The sequence below is a fragment of the Dendrobates tinctorius genome, unplaced genomic scaffold (genome assembly GCF_039654945.1).
Source record: "Dendrobates tinctorius isolate UK_male_01 unplaced genomic scaffold, ASM3965494v1 ptg000023l, whole genome shotgun sequence".
In the NCBI taxonomy this organism is placed as follows: Eukaryota; Metazoa; Chordata; class Amphibia; order Anura; family Dendrobatidae; genus Dendrobates; species Dendrobates tinctorius.
The window spans coordinates 6,557,234-6,575,687 of NW_027361691.1; the positions used below are offsets into that span (position 1 = coordinate 6,557,234).

An 18,454-nucleotide genomic window follows, 5' to 3' on the forward strand; every position below is an offset into this window, starting at 1 on the left:
CAGCCAGAGCCACCGGACTACTACCCCTAATATCCCACATCATCCGGTCAGCCAGAGCCACCAGACTACTACCCCTAATATCCCACATCATCCGGTCAGCCAGAGCCACCGGACTACTACCCCTAATATCCCACATCATCCGGTCAGCCAGAGCCACCAGACTACTACCACTAATATCCCACATCATCCCGTCAGCCAGAGCCACCAGACTACTACCCCTAATATCCCACATCATCCGGTCAGCCAGAGCCACCGGACTACTACCCCTAATATCCCACATCATCCGGTCAGCCAGAGCCACCAGACTACTACCACTAATATCCCACATCATCCCGTCAGCCAGAGCCACCGGACTACTGCCCCTAATATCCCACATCATCCTGTCAGCCAGAGCCACCGGACTACCACTAATATCCCACATCATCCCATCAGCCAGAGCTACCGGACTACTGCTCCTAATATCCCACATCATCCCATCAGAGCCACCGGACTACTACCCCTAATATCCCACATCATCCCGTCAGCCAGAGCTACCGGACTACTACCCCTAATATCCCACATCATCCCATCAGCCAGAGCCACCGGACTACTACCCCTAATATCCCACATCATCCCGTCAGCCTTGGGTGAGAACCAGAGCGCTGAGTGGATTTGCCTTCACTTCCATACAAGAGATCCCTGGGATCAGTACCAGAGCAATTGAAGGCAATTGCCCTAACTTCCATACCGGGGATCCCTTTAAGAGGGAAGATGTGCCTATGGGATGGAGGATGTGTGATGGGTATATGGGCGGGGAGGAGGGGATTCATTTCCGTCATGTGCTCTCTGCATCTTTCTGGGGGGCAGACAATGGCTGGGAGCTTATGTTCCCGGGGATGCTAGATTTCTCCCACCTGGTTAATGTCTGCTGACGTGTTGTCGAGTGAGAAAACTGTTGCTCATAGCAACCAATCACAGCTCAGCTTCTTTCAAACAGCTCTGGTGAAATGAAAGATGCTTAGTGATTGGTTTCAAGGAAAACTGTTGCTTATAGCAACCAATCACAGCTCAGCTTCTATTAAACAGCTCTGGTGAAATGAAAGATTCTTTGTGATTGGTTGGTGACTGTGATTGGTTGGTGACACACACACATTCAATTTTATATACATATATAGATATATATGTATTGTAGTTCTTTCATTTTAAAAATTACAAAAAGGAAAATTTGCCAATGCAAAAGTTTGGGCACCTTGGAGATTTGTGTGCTCAGATAACATTGACCAAGGTTTCAGCCGTTAATTAGCCTGTTGGGGTTATGGCTTGTTCACTATCATTGTTAGGAAAGGCCAGGTGATGCAAATTTCCAGCTTTATAAAAACTCAGCCTCCTCTAACCTTGTGCCAAAGACCAGCAGCCATGGGTTATTCTAAGCAGTTGCCTAACACTCTGAAAATGAAAATGGTGGAGGCCCACAAAGCAGGAGAAGGCTATAAGATAGCAAAGTGTTTTCCTCAGTTTGAAATGTAATTAAGAATTGAAAGCTATCAGGAACAGTAGAGGTCAAGATAAGGACCGGAAGACCAAGCAAATTTTTAGTGAGAGCTGCTCCTAGGATTGCTAGAGAGGTAAATCAGGACCCCCGTATGACTGCAAAAGACCTTCAGAAAAATTTAGCAGACTCTGGAATTGTGTCACAATTTGCTCCTGTTCAGAGACATCTATACAAATATGGCCTTCATAGAAGAGTCACCATAAGAAAACATCTCCTGCATCCTCACCATAAAATGTAGTTTCAGAGGTATGCAAGAGAACATCTAAAAAAAAAAGCCTGATGCATTTTGGAAACAAGTGTTGTGGACCGATGAGGTTACACTAGAACTTTTTTGCCCCAATGATCAAAGGTATGTGTGGAGAAAAAAGGGCACAGAATTTCAGGAAAAGAATATCTCGCCTACCATTAAGCATGGGGGTGGATCAATCATGCTTTAGGGTTGTGTTGCAGCCAATGGCAAGGGAACTATTTGACGGTAAGAGAGAATAGATTCAATTAAATTTGAACAAATTCTTGATGCAAACAAACATAACACCATCCGTAAAAAGCTGAAGGTGAAAAGAGCATGGCTTCTACAAATGGATAATGATCCTAAACACACGTCACAATCCACAATAGATGACCTCAAAGGGCGCAAGCTGAAGGCTCCACAATGGCCCTCACAGTCCCCTGATCTGATCATCATTGAAAATCTGTGACTAGACCTCGAAATAGCAAAGGATGCAAAACGACCCAGGAATATCATGAAACGGGAAGGATTGTCCAAGGACAAATGGAGGAAAACTCCTCAAATAAGAATTGAAATGCTCTTGTCTGGCTGCAAAAAGCATTTCCAAGCTGTTATACTGAAAACAAGGAGGTGCTACTAGGTTCTGCAGGGTGCCCAAACTTTTGCATATGCTCATTTTCTTTTTCGTAATGTTTAAAATGTAAAAAATGACCATATATATATATTTTTTGCCTAAAAAACAAAGGAAATCTGTAACTTTAGGCCTTTTAGAAATCATTTCTTCTTCAACTTGCTTAACAATTCCCAACAGCAGTCATTTTGACCAGGGGTGCCCAAACTTTTACATGCCACAATATTACCTTTTCTTCATAGTTATGGCCCCCTTAAATCAAAGGCAGAATCGTGGAGAACCCAATTTAGAAATGACCACACCTCATTTTCATACAAGCCTTGTCGACACCCCATAAAAGTGCTTTTTTTTTGTGCCCCAAAATCTCTTGAAACCTGCTTTTCGCGTGGTTTCAGGAGGCTTTGGTGACATCTGGGACATTTGCCAACTCATCAGGAGGCCGTCCCTTATTTTGGGAGCCTATTGGATATTCCAGGAGTGTCGGCAAATATGCGTTAACATGAATCTAAAGCATTTTATTCTGACTATTTTATAACGTAAAGCTTTATAACAATTACAGCTCAGTTTTTCTCATACAAAACTCTAAATGAAGGTGTTGAAATGTGCTACTATCGCTGCCTAAAGTCACCACTAGAGAGAGCTTACTATATACAGATATGTTATAAACAGTATCCCATGAGCTCCCCCTAGTGGTGACTGCTGGCAGACAAAATTTTATAATTTATTTCTATGCAAATAATTTGAAGATCTGTATCAGAAAAATGGAGCTCCATCTGATATAAACATGTATTAAGTGGTCCCTGTCGTTTCAACAAACCTTCCCTAATCCATAGTACAAATATAAGAAACATTGTACTTTGCTTATCAGAGAAATCTGCTTCTTTCACCACTTTTGAGCCACTTCTTTGCATCCGCATACAACCTTTCTCCTACCTTCTGAACTCATAATTCACACTGAAAAATTGCTAAAATCCATTTTGCTTTTGAAATGTTAGACCGGATACATCTGATTATTGAAGTCTATGGGGCGGGAATGGGGAAGGAGAGTATTGAGAAGCAGAAAGAAACAGAGATAAGGTGCTGCTGCTTTCTAGTAAGTGTTATGTCTCGCCCCTACAGATCTGGATTCAGAGCAACACTGCTTAATAAAGTCTCCTATACTGTTGCAGCTTATAAAGATGTGCTACATAGAATCGAGAGTGAAGGAATGCCTCATGTCTGTGTGCGCTGTGTATCAGAGACATCCCAGGGGCTAGGTTTTACCCACTTGCTCAGAGACAACAGAAAATAAGACAGAGACAGCAGGGGAGAAAATTGGTGAAAAATGCAGGATACAAATCATGTAATGGAGAGAAATATCTATCGTGGCTTACTCCGAAAATTCACCTGAAATGACGTGGATGTTTAACCCCTTGATGCATAAATATTTGTGCATGCTGGGGTCTGGATGCATGGCGTGGGCTCAGAATTATGCAACCAGCTAAATTGGTACTAACAAAGCCACCAGCTTGCCACGCAAGAAACAAGTCCTCATATGGGTTCCATCAGAGGAAAAGATAAAAGAGTCCAATTTGGGCAAACTGGAGTAAAAGATTTGAAAAGTCACACATTGCTTTGCGAGCCCAAAAAAATCTGTGACGTTTGACTTTTTGTGCCTGAAATGGGCAGACCTAGGGTAGCCGAGGCGGCACCGGTGAGCCACGACCACCCTTCCGATTTATGAAAAGAGGTGGCGTTTTTTATGCCAGAAATGCTACTCCGGTCTCTGACCTTAAGACTGGCATAGCTCGAGCGTCTCCTGCGCCAATCTTGATGAATCGGCTCCTGTATGGTTTTTGTGAGGCCCCATATTGTCCCCTAGAAACATCTCACAATTTTAATTCTCGAGGATTTGAACAAAATACATAAGAAAAAAGGTATATTCCTATTAGTGGGTATATAATAAAATATTAATAGTAATGATAGTTTCACTGATCTAGAAGATCTAAAGCAAAAAAATTAAAGAGGATCTGTCACCAGGTCAAAGTGTCTACGTTTTGCTCTTATTTTATTCTCGCTCCTCCTCTGAGAATTCCTTTCTTATCTTTTTTCTTAAATTCCTCCATACGGTTCCGGAGATATGGTCCTTTTTTATTCATTGCTAATCTTTATTTTTTTCACCAAGTAGGTGTGGCTTCCATGGTAATTATTCAGAGCAGCCTAGATACACGCCCACCAGGACTAGATACACGCCCAAGAGCACTAGATACACGCCCACGAGGATCCTGTGGGCCATGTTTACTTGTAAAGATCATAAAAATGACCACTAAAGACATATCTCTGGAACCAAAATATGTAGCAGATTCTTTTCTACTCAAACCTTAATGAGAAAACAATTTTGAAAGAAATACTGTATATATCAAATTTATGTATACAGATCTATGTATCTTCATGGCTACTGATAGCAAGTTGCACGATCCTCCCGTCCCTCTAACCCTTCTTTTTTCAGAAATTCCTAACAATAGAATACCATTACACGGGGATTATGTGTAATCGGTATCCATGTGGATAGATCTGCACTGGAGCTGTATACACAAAACGGTAGATATAAAAAAAAAAAAATTTCTTTTTCTTTATCAATCAGATAAATTTAACAACGGCCTGCAAAAGTCTTCCCACCCTTTATAATTCAAGAAAATTTAAAATTGGTAAAACAAGCAGACCCTACTGGTCATGTGCAAAGTGTAACGTGATTGAATGACATCATCACGAAAATGAGCGGGTCAGAGTCAGAACCAGTGCGGTTACTGGCCAACGTTGTCATAAACCCATTCAGAACCAGTAACGCTGATACTGGTTTGTTTCTATGTGTTTGGATTTCCAATCTGCAGTCAGCGACGGCTTCTAGAGCGCGGGTTGCGGATTGCGGGGGTCGCTGAAGCGAAGCCATAAAGCCACTGGGACTTAACTGGAAGGAGATGTGAGCGGAATAAGGTAAATGTCTCCAAACGCTGAATCCATCATCAAACAGATCCTGGAACCGGCGGGAATACATCGAGGATCCCATTCATTACTGCATTGGCGTCTTTTTTTGTTTAGTTTTTGGTGTTTTTTCCTGTTTTTCATTTGTGCCTTTTTTTTTAAGCCTATTTTATGTGATTTTTTTTTATTTATTTATTTTAAATTTTTCATTTTTTGACTTTGGAGTTTTGAAACTTTTTTTTTTTGGCTGATTCAATTGTTACTTGTTAAAAAGTTGCAACATTTTTAGCGCCAAAGTATTACCGAGTGTGATTTTTACGTAGGGTTTGAAATTTTGTGTACAGTTTGAATACATGTTTACATAGAAGGCGACTTTTAGCTCTAAAAAAAAAAAAAAGAAAAGTCACAAATCAGGTTAAAATTTCAAAAAATTAAAAATGGAAAAATTTTTTTTTATTTTGCGCAAAATATATGAAGCGTATAAACGAATGTCACAAGACAAAAAAAGGAAAGTGACTTAATAAAAAAAATGCAAATGATGAATCCTAGCCCTAAATGTGATTATTAATAATAATAATAATAATAATAATTATAATAATTATCTGATAATCTGGGAGCACTGTGGTGCCGGATTATCAGATTCCTGGGATACACCAATATAAGCATGATCTGAAAGGCTCCAGAACTTTGCGTCTGACCAAACACTTGGGTAGAGAAAATATGAAAAAAAGCAAAGATGCAGGGTAAAGCATGGTGGAGAAAAAAGCAACAGACTGGGCAAGGAGGAAGATTTCAGACTCCGATCAACAGCAGCCCTAAACTGACGTTGGTAAGCGAAGTGGTGCCAAACTGGATCAATGGATCAAGGGTCCACGTGTCATACACAATCCCCTTGAGGGAAGGAAACTTTGCAGTATCCCTTGCTAAGAAAAGGCTGCCCCCTATGGACACCTAGAGCCGTGTGAGGGGGTGGTCTAAACTGAAAACCCCTGTAAAGACATCGTATTGCCCTATAGAACACACACATCTACCGTAAACCAGCCAGGCAAAGCATGATGGGTAATCATGTCATGCCAATACTGGAGTTCCCTTTAATTTTTTTCTGTTAGTCAATGGGGTGTGTCTATACACAGTCACCGTCCAATCAGTACGGAGCGTGAATCAAACTATTAACAAGGGGGATAGCATCACTCAGTTATCAATTTCATTATTTCCAGGAGGAACAAGAGAGGAACATCCAGTTCTTTCTATTTAATTATATGGATTTACTTCATATTAAAAATGTTCTAAAACTAACAGGTAAGGAGAGACGACCGATCCTCTGTAAAGGGGTTTCTCACTGGACAATGACAGGAGAAAGTGCCCCAGTCACTTGTGGGGAGGTATATAAAGGACATTTTGAGTAATTTTGTAGGGTCGGAATATCCCTTTAAGAGTCATACTTTGGTCCTTTTCACACCTGCAACCAATAGAATTCAAAGTGCCATGTCCAATCTATCATATGGCAGGAAACAGCAGAGGATAACACACCCCGCTGCCTTATTATAGGGTCTCGCATTGACCAGCACATGTCATGCAGATGAAGCAGAGCTGACTCAATTAAAGGGTATTTGTCATGTGACAGGACGACTGTATACCGGAGCAGCTCAGCAGTCCAAATCTAAAGTGAGTTTTACCAAATGACAAAGTCATTGTCAGAAACACTCAATGCCAATCTCAGCTCTGCTTCAGTGCCAAACTCAGCTCTGCTGTACTAAACTCATCACTCCATGCTAACACACTCAGCTCTGCTGTACTAAACGCATCACTCCATGCTAACAAACTCAGCTCTGCTGTGCTAAACGCATCACTCCATGCTTACAAACTCAGCTCTGCTGTACTAAACTCATCACTCCATGCTAACAAACTCAGCTCTCCTGTACTAAACTCATCACTCCATGCTAACAAACTCAGCTCTGCTGTACTAAACTCATCACTCCATGCTAACAAGCTCAGCTCTGCTGTACTAAACTCATCACTCCATGCTAACAAACTCAGGTCTGCTGTACTAAACTCATCACTCCATGCTAACACACTCAGCTCTGCTGTACTAAACGCATCACTCCATGCTAACACATTCAGCTCTGCTGTGCTAAACTCATCACTCCATGCTAACACACTCAGCTCTGCTGTGCGAAACTCATCATTCCATGCTAACAAACTCAGCTCTGCTGTGCTAAACTCATCACTCCATGCTAACAAACTCAGCTCTCCTGTACTAAACTCATCACTCCATGCTAACAAACTCAGCTCTGCTGTACTAAACTCATCACTCCATGCTAACTCACTCAGCTCTGCTGTACTAAACTCATCACTCCATGCTAACACACTCAGCTCTGCTGTACTAAACGCATCACTCCATGCTAACACACTCAGCTCTGCTGTGATAAACTCATCACTCCATTCTAACACACTCAGCTCTGCTGTGCTAAACTCATCCCTCCATGCTAACAAACTCAGCTCTGCTGTACTAAACTCATCACTCCATGCTAACCAACTCAGCTCTGCTGTATTAAACTCATCACTCCATGCTAACCAACTCAGCTCTGCTGTACTAAACTCATCACTCCATGCTAACAAACTCAGCTCTGCTGTGCTAAACTCATCACTCCATGCTAACACACTCAGCTCTGCTGTACTAAACGCATCACTCCATGCTAACACACTCAGCTCTGCTGTGCTAAACTCATCCCTCCATGCTAACAAACTCAGCTCTGCTGTACTAAACTCATCACTCCATGCTAACCAACTCAGCTCTGCTGTATTAAACTCATCACTCCATGCTAACCAACTCAGCTCTGCTGTACTAAACTCATCACTCCATGCTAACTCACTCAGCTCTGCTGTACTAAACTCATCACTCCATGCTAACACACTCAGCTCTGCTGTACTAAACGCATCACTCCATGCTAACACACTCAGCTCTGCTGTGCTAAACTCATCACTCCATTCTAACACACTCAGCTCTGCTGTGCTAAACTCATCCCTCCATGCTAACCAACTCAGCTCTGCTGTACTAAACTCATCACTCCATGCTAACCAACTCAGCTCTGCTGTATTAAACTCATCACTCCATGCTAACAAACTCAGCTCTGCTGTACTAAACTCATCACTCCATGCTAACAAACTCAGCTCTGCTGTGCTAAACTCATCACTCCATGCTAACACACTCAGCTCTGCTGTGCTAAACTCATCACTCCATGCTAACACACTCAGCTCTGCTGTGCTAAACTCATCACTCCATGCTAACACACTCAGCTCTGCTGTGCTAAACTCATCACTCCATGTTAACAAACTCAGCTCTCCTGTACTAAACTCATCACTCCATGCTAACACACTCAGCTCTCCTGTGCTAAACTCATCATTCCATGCTAACAAACTCAGCTCTGCTGTACTAAACTCATCACTCCATGCTAACAAACTCAGCTCTGCTGTACTAAACTCATCACTCCATGCTAACAAACTCAGCTCTGCTGTACTAAACTCATCACTCCATGCTAACAAACTCAGCTCTGCTGTACTAAACTCATCCCTCCATGCTAACAAACTCAGCTCTGCTGTACTAAACTCATCACTCCATGCTAACACACTCAGCTCTGCTGTACTAAACTCATCACTCCATGCTAACACACTCAGCTCTGCTGTACTAAACTCATCACTTCATGCTAACAAACTCAGCTCTGCTGTACTAAACTCATAACTCCATGCTAACAAACTCAGCTCTGCTGTACTAAACTCATCACTCCATGCTAACACACTCAGCTCTGCTGTACTAAACTCATCACTTCATGCTAACAAACTCAGCTCTGCTGTTCTAAACTCATCACTCCATGCTAACACACTCAGCTCTGCTGTACTGAACTCATCACTCCATGCTAACACACTCAGCTCTGCTGTACTAAACTCATCACTTCATGCTAACAAACTCAGCTCTGCTGTTCTAAACTCATCACTCCATGCTAACCAACTCAGCTCTGCTGTACTAAACTCATCACTCCATGCTAACCAACTCAGCTCTGCTGTACTAAACTCATCACTCCATGCTAACAAACTTAGCTCTGCTACACTGACAAAGTCAGCTCTGCTACACTGACAAGATTGCAACATTGACCAAGTTAGCCCTGCTACACGGACATTACAAGCTCTGCTACACTGACTAAGTCAGCTCTGCTACATTTTATATATATATATATATATATATATATATATATATATATATATATATATATACACATACAGTAGCAGATTCTATAACCTGCGGCGCCGCTTACAATCCTTCGCTGCCAGTCCCATCCCGCACACATAAACCATTAGACCCCCAGCCATGTCAGTCCCCATCAGAGTTGACCCCCTGCAGTGCACACCCCTCCTCCAGGGGGCAGCCTGGTGCAGGAACCATCTCCATCCTATAAACGGTTAATCCTGATGGAATATACAATGTATCATTAAATCAATAAATAGCATTAACCCTTCACTCACCTTGCAGCCAAACATCAACGACAAAGTGTTGTTGGTGCATGCAACTTTGCAGTGGCAGATCATTGGTGTGGAGCGGGCGCTGACAATGGGGCACATTCCTTCACAGCTGCATCCTTCCAGGTAGCCCAGCCAGGGGCAGCGGGCCGGCTAGCGACATCTGTCCATCCCCAGCAGCCCGGGGGACACACAGCGGCAGGATGGCACAGGCAGCATCACTCGTGCAGGGATGAGGAGAGGGTCCCCCCCTTTATTTTCCCAATTAGGGCTAAAAGAGATGGTGAGATTACCATAAGAAAAGGCGCTGGCAGCGAGCGCCCCCCTGTAGGATCCGCCGCCACCGAGAGGGTCTGCGCTATTCCATAGGACTGCAGAGCCTGCAATGGTTGGCAGCCAGTGGCTTACTGCAAGACATAGTGACTGGAGTAGTCTCTGCAGAGGATCTTCAGGAAGGGCAGGCTCTCCTCAGCCCCCCAACCCCAAAAAGGACCAAAGATGCTAAATCACTGGCATCAGCTTCTTGTAGGATGGAAACGCGCACAGCTGGCGGGCGAAGCGATGGGAAGTGTGCGCTCACAATCCCGCTTCCTCCAGGCACATCCCAGCACATCCAAGTCACAGGACGAAGCCACGGCGGCTCAGGACGAGCCCTAGAGTACGGTGATGTAGCAGAGCTGGGTGTGTAGTCAGGCAGGAGGGATTCAAACCAAAAGCACAATGAAGAGTTGGAATCTGCTCACACACGTACCAAAATTGGCATCCCGGGCATGGAAATGCCGCTGCGGAAAAAAAAATCCACCCAAAACTTCTGGGATGAAAATGATTGATGGTGGGGTAAATTTGGGCCAGAGGGTACCAAAGTGTTCACATCAACGATTTAAGTTTGCCGCGGTGGAAATCTGAGGATTTCTGCTGCAGAAAATCGATCTGTCATGGGCATATGATCCTGACATTACCCATTCAGCTCTGCTACACTTACCCATTCAGCTCTGCTACAATTACCCATTCAGCTCTGCTACAATTACCCATTCAGCCCTGCTACATCAATACAGAAGAGCCACAGAACTGCCACTCCCCCAAGGATCTGTGACACTGTATGGCGGCATTATTGCTCACACACAGGGTTGACAGCAGCTTTTCAGATTCCTCCCCTGGATGAGGGGACTGCAGAAAGATCACTGATGGGTTTGCAATTCAGGACCCTGAAAAAGATGGGAAACTCTAATGTCTCCTACTACAGCTCCATCATCTGCCTACTGAACACAGTCACAGATCTGCAGCACAAGGCAGCGGCCGGTCCACTATGAATGTAGCTGTGCAGCGCCGCACAATGGTTACCTCCATTCATAAGCTGTAGGGCCGTACACCAGTATATGGGGGCACTGTATATCAGTGGATCATCTTAGAGCTATATGGCAGTGTACTAGCATCATATGGAGTGTATATGGGGGACTAGCTTAGTACCTTAGTATCTTAATACTATATATCAGTATGTGGCATCATATGGATGGTATATGGTGCGCTGTATATCAGTGGATTATCTTGACAACTATATAGCAGTATGTGGCATTATGTGGGCTGTATATGGGTGCACTATATGTGGGTGCACTGTATATCAGTGCATTATCTTAGCACTATATGGCAGTATAGTGGTATTATGAGGACTAAATAGGGTGGACTTTCTTAGTACTATATATCAGTATGTGGCATTATGTAAATGGTATATGGGTGCACTGTATATCAGTAGATCATCTTAGCACTATATGGCAGTGTACTGGCAATATGTGCACCAAATCTGCTGCTGTGTGAAGACATCAGTGACACAGAGCTGTCTCATTCACACAGCAGAGGCTTTGTCACACAACAGATTACATCAGTGACTGCCATCCCCTGTGCAGATTAGAAGCTGCAGACCCCCATCACTGGCCATCACACAGTCTGTTCTCACTGCTGCCAGCAGCCTGGGACAGTGAGGGAAGGAATCACTGATAATGAGTTATGCATTGTAATCATGGAGTGTGACAGAATACAGGACGATTTTCACTCCTCACTAGTTTCACTTTCCATAGATCACTGTTCAGTGTGTGTCTGGGGGAGGAGCAGCTGCTCTCTGCGCTCTGCACTGAGGCTGCTGGAGGGGAAGAATTCCTTACTGTGTGATGAGGGCTGCTTCATGTGGACGGCGAGGGCCTGTAGCTATGGAGGGTGGGGTTGTTGCTATAGAGGGCATGATTGGAGTAGAGTAGGAGGTTACGACTAGTTCTCATTTCAATGCCATAACACCCCCCCCCCTTGGACGTTCTGTTCAGAATATCTAGAAAACCATGCAAACTATTGACAGAAAGTAAATTACTTATTGTCATAATTCTGCAGCCCAGATATGTACTGAGATTATGTGAAAAGCCCGGACAACCCCTTTAACCCGTACGATAAACACCATCAAAAAAGTAAAAACGCCAATTTTTTTTTTTGCACCATTCTGACCACAAAAAACACAATAAAAAGTGTTCAAAATGAGGTATATGCCCCAAAATGGCATCATTAAAAACTAGATCTCCGCTCGCAAAAATAACAAGCCCTCAACGGAAAAACTAAAAAAATTATGGATCTTGGGAAATAACGAGAAAAAAAAAATTCTATATTTTCTACACAGTTCAGAATTATTTTTTTTGAGCCACTAATATAGCAAAAAAAAAAATAAAGAAAATAAAATAAAGAAAAAATAAATGATACAAGTTTGGTACGGGCGGAATCGGACTGATCCAGAGAAGCGCATTACCAGGTCATTTCTATCGCACAGTGAGCAATGGAAAAATAAAATCCCAAAAAATAACAATTGGTGAAATTATGGTTATTTTTACCATTTCATAACAAATGGAATTTTTTTTTTGTAATATGACAACGCAACCTGCAAAAAAATGCGCTATAAAATAAATTAAAAATAAATAAGTAAATAAAGATTGGGTTGGAAGAGTTAAAAAAAAAAAAAAAAAATAGTAAAAATAGTCTGTATCTAGAGGGGCTTAAAGGGGAGAACGTTGCACCCCTGTAATATCTGTATCAGTGTTTATAATACTGGTGTCGTGTTATGGGGCCAGTGGGTACTTGACGCAGCCTCTGCACCTCCTCTTGTTCCAACCCTTCCGTCTGCATCGCTTTCGTTGAAATAATAAGTGAAAGCTGCCGCCTCTCGGATACACATAATAATGCTGGTAAATACTGTAAGGATGGAGGATGGGGGATGGCGGCTGCACGTACCGGCAGGATCTGCAGAGACAGCACTTTTTATCAATGCGAGCAGCTGTTGCAAGCAAATCATTACACTTTATAGGGCCGCTCCTGATTGGCTGCCTGCAGAGCGGCGGAACGATTATAATTACCGGTGAGAACCAAATACATTAAATGGATTCTACAGTCAAATCAATATGATCAGGAGCGTGTCATCTATGATCTATTACAGACGGAGAAAGCGAGACGTGGGCGGCTTTGTGTTCTATTTATTAATACCGCAGAGTTTCTAATTAAAACCCCCCATATATTGCTCAATTAACGTACCATTAATACACCAAACAATACAGAATACACACATACAGCATATTGCTGAATTAAAACTGCCATACAGTGCTCAATTCATACCCCCATATTATATTGAAATAAAACACATATATATTGATCTATTAAAACCACCATACAGTGCTGAATTAATACCCCCAGACGATATTCAAATAAAACACACATATATTGATCTATTAAAACCGCCACGCAGTGCTCAATTTATACCCCAGGTAACAGTGAATCAATACAACACATACTGTATATTACGCAATTAAAACTGCCAGACAGTGCTTATTTAACACTGTACACAATACTGAATTAATGCACACATATATTGCTCAATTAAAACCATTGTGCAGTGCTGAACACCCCAGATAAAAATGAATTAATACACATATATTGATTTATTAAAACGGTCATACAGTGCTCAATTGATTTCAGATAATTTTGAGTTAATCCACATATATACTGATCAATTAAAACCGCTATACAGTGATCAATTAGTATTAAATCATTCTAAATTAAACACACACATATATTAATTTATTAAAACGGCCATACAGTGCTCAATTACTATCAAATAACCCTGAATTAATATCAACTAAAACCATCATACAGTTCTCAATTAATACACCCAAATACTGATATAATACACAAATATTTCTATTAAAACTGCCATACAGTGCTCTACTAACACCCCAGAAAAGGCCGGGGGTCACGCTTGCGAGTACAATGCGAGAAACTCGTGCGAGTTCCTCGCCTCAATATGCGACACTCGGGACCGGATTGTGCGGCTGAATGTATTTCCATGCAGCTGAACGCTCCGGTCCGAACCGCCGGCGGCAGTGGTGGGTATTGAGGCGAGAGTCTCCAGCAGGTTTCTCGCATTGCACTTGCAAGTGTGACCCCGGCCTAAGAGTGAATAAATACTCACATTTATTCCTCAATTAAAACCGCCATACAGTGCTTAATTAACACCCTAGACAATACTGAATTAATACACACATATATTTCTCAGTTAAAACCGCCATACAGTGCTCAATTAATACTCAAGATAATATTGAAATAATAAACACAATATTGGTCTATTAAAATTTCTATACACCGCTCAATTATGACTTAATACACATATATTTATCAACTAAAACCACCTTCAATGCTCAATTAGCAGCCCAGATAATGTTTAATAATAAAGGCCTACATTTTTATATTAAAACCGCAGTACAGAAAATCCTGAATTAATACACTCATGTATAATATAATTTTATCTGCCATATAATGCTCAATTAAGACATCAAATAACACTGAATTTATATATATATTTTTTTTTCTTTTATCAATTAAAACCACCATACAGTGTTCAATTAATACCTCAGATAATGCTGAAATAATATACACATATATTGCTCAATTAAATCCACCATAAAAAAGCTCAATTAATACCCCAGATAATAATGAAATAATACACACACATATATTGATCTATTAAAACCGTCATACAGTGCTCAATTAATATCTCAGAATAATAGTGAATTAATACACACATATATTACTTAATTAAAACCATCATACAATGCATTATTAATACCATAGGAAACCCCGCCTGATATCAAGCCATGCTTTGATAAACATCATACCCACCACACCAACACTTTTTAAAAAGCCAAAGAGCTCATAAAAAATGTTGCCAATTGTGGTTGACGGTGTCCTAAAGAGAGAAGATGAGAACTAAGAAACTATCTGACCCTGGAAAATGTAGAATTACTGAGAAAAGGAAACATTTAAGTGCTTTTTTTTTTGCAGATAATATATGCAGTCTTTTAGCCCCACCCATGAGGAACAGACATATGCTAAAGCTCTCCATTAATACCTGATGTTTATATTTAACCCTTACAATCCCCAAGTGCACACTCTGGTAAACAAAATAGTATGTATAATTCCTGGTTCAGGGCCTGACGTAGACATTTTCTTTGCTTTTCCTTGTTTCCTGGTGTCAGGCTCCGCCCCCGCAGGGTCTGCACTAGGCAAAACACGGTATATACTTGTCCGAGAGGGTTTCTTTAAAGTCCTGGCACTCTCCATGGCTAAGACGTAGAACGGTTTATTGAAAAGAACTAAGCTGCCGTTTCGGCTGTTCTGCGAGCGGAGCCCTATTATTTTTTACATAACATTTACTTGCTCTACAATTAAGTAATTGCATCTCCTCTCTACCCACAGATAGGCCGGCATGCTGCACATGTGTTCATGGTTGAATACAGATGATCCTGGGAATGTGTCTGGAATCAAAAGTGTTGATACTGAACTAAAAAAAAAAAACAACAGGAAAAAAACGAAGCCTGGAAGGTGAACGGTATCTGCAGATGTCAGCGTGCTGCACAGAGCATGCAGATACCCACAAGGAGGGTAAGGGGAAGGCACTGAGAAATCAGCAAAACTCATACACCAAGGAAGCCGCTGAACACAATCCCTAGATAATCTCCTCCTTTGGCCTAAGATCCTGTATTTGCATTGTGCCACTTTCCAAAATATCAACATATAGCAACATGCTCACTGCCTCCTACAAGTCCAACAACTCCCATCTTCCGACGTGATCACATGGGTGGGGTAAGGACAGAAGAGGAGTATGCTGAGCTTGGTGAAGGCAGTGACTTGTTCAAAGCTCCATGATCATGTCTGCATATCACTCTGGTATGAATTGGGTAACGTATAATGAGCCGACATGTCACTGACTTCCGCAACGGTGCCCATGTCTTTGGGTCCCCGATGCTGAGAAATACAGGCAGAGACTTATACATCAAGTAATACCATCACGGAGGCGTCTGATTGGCTCCAAATGTATTCTGCAGCCGGAAAACGACCTCCAAAAAACCAGCCAATGTCATTAAGGACAAGAAGTCCTGGAGGTGATGATCCGGCCCCCGCAGAGCCCTCATCTGACATCATCCAGTCTGTCTGGGATCACATGAAGAGACAGAAGGATCCGCACAATCCTCGTGCACAGAAGATCTGGGGTCAGCTCTCCAAGATGTTTGGAACAATCTCCTGCCAAGTTCCTTCAAACACTGTATACAAGTGACGAGACGAAGTGATGGAGAAGACGGGCGATCACCAGATACTGATGATGGAGGTGATGGGCGGTCACCAGATACTGATGATGGAGGTGACAGGTGGTCACCAGATACTGATGATGGAGGCGACGGGCAGTCACCAGATACTGATGATGGAGGACACAGGCGGTCACCAGATACTGATGATGGAGGAGACAGGCGGTCACCAGATACTGATGATGGAGGTGACAGGTGGTCACCAGATACTGATGATGGAGGCGACGGGCAGTCACCAGATACTGATGATGGAGGACACAGGTGGTCACCAGATACTGACGATGAAGACGACAGGTGGTCACCAGATACTGATAATGGAGGAGACAGGCAATCACCAGATACTGATGACGGATGTGATGGGTGGTCACCAGATACTGATGATGGAGACAACAGGTGGTCACCAGATACTGATGATGGAGACGACAGGTGGTCACCAGATACTGATGACTGAGGATATGGGCGGTCACCAGATACTGATGATGGAGGTGATGGGCGGTCACCAGATACTGATGATGGAGGTGATGGGCGGTCACCAGATACTGATGATGGAGACGACAGTTGGTCACCAGATACTGATGATGGAGGAGACAGGCGGTCACCAGATACTGATGATGGCGGTGATGGGAGGTCACCAGATACTGATGATGGAGACGACGGGCGGTCACCAGATACTGATGCCGGAGGTGATAGGCGGTCTTCAGATACTGATGACGGAGGTGACGGGTGGTCACCAGATACTGATGATGGAGGTGACGGGCGGTCACCAGATACTGATGACAGAGGTGATGGGCGGTCACCAGATACTGATGACGGAGGTGATAGGCGGTCTTCAGATACTGATGCCGGAGGTGACGGGTGGTCACAAGATACTGATGATGGAGGTGACGGGCGGTCACCAGATACTGATGACAGGTGATGGGCTGTCACCAGATACTGATGGGATTTAGATTTCTCTTTTGCTCATTAATTTTGCTAAATGATCAAAATAAATTATTAACACTTCTACTTTTAAAAGCTTCTTACTTTTTAGTATTCTCTCCACACCGGTTTAAAACTTTTGCACAGTGTATACATATACAGTATTCAACATAAATGAGACCCTTTAGTTTCTTTTCACAATCAACATTTTCTGTTGCATACTCCTAAAATACTGTCACAAATGTGGGCTGTCCATTGCAAGCAAGATTTGTTATTTTGCACAACCAGGAAAGTAATTTTCTTAATAAATGAATTCAAGACCATGTTGCAAAAATGAGCACACCACAGGTAAGTCTAATTATTCATTAATCAGGGGTCCAGCAAACAGGTGACTATAAAAGGACATTACTTAACAAAGGAAAACCCCTTCACATGTCATGCTGTCAAAAATGGCACCACATGGAAGAGAAATGTCACAAGACCGGAGGAAAAAAGATAATTTATTTGCACGAGAAAGGTGAATGTTAAAAAAGATAAGAAATGTCTTACTAATTAGTGAGAACACTAGAGAAAAAGTGATACAAAAATGTAACAAAGGTGGAACTGCAGCCAACTCTCAGAGAGCACCAGGCCAACCACAGAAGTTAACACTTAAACAGGAGAGAATCCTGATGGGAGGGTTGAAGAAAATAATCTTTCTAGTTCATATCAGTAAAAGAAGTAGGAAGTCAAACTGGGGTGAGTGTTTCCCACGACACAATCTGGTGTATATTGCAGAGGAGTAGCATGCAAGGGTGTCGTCCACAAAAGAAGCCTCTCCTAAAGCCCATTAAAGAAAAGCTGCCTACAATTTGCAAGGGCCCATGAAGAAAAATATGAAAACTATGAAAACTACTGGGACTCTGTACTCTGGCGTGATGGGACCAAGATAAATGTTTTTATAACTGAGGGCGTCATAAAGGTGAGGAGTACAGAAAAAAAATGCATCGTGCCTACAGTGAAACATAGTG

The 18,454-nt window shown here is 42.4% G+C and overlaps 1 protein-coding gene across 8 annotated transcripts in view; it reads right to left on the reverse strand.

Moving 5' to 3' along the window:
* DLG2 (discs large MAGUK scaffold protein 2) overlaps positions 1–18,454 on the reverse strand; it is a 1,750,933-nt gene that overhangs the window by 1,121,170 nt on the left and 611,309 nt on the right. The window contains exon 1 of one of the 8 annotated variants that reach the window (XM_073569197.1): positions 9,871–11,106. The exons of 6 other annotated variants lie outside the window; for them this stretch is intronic. In XM_073569197.1, the coding sequence (XP_073425298.1) occupies positions 9,871–9,966 (96 nt within the window). In that variant the 5' untranslated portion in view covers positions 9,967–11,106. Of the gene's footprint in view, positions 1–9,870; positions 11,107–18,454 lie in introns of those variants that run through there. One more of the 8 variants, XM_073569204.1, reaches the window with a different exon arrangement.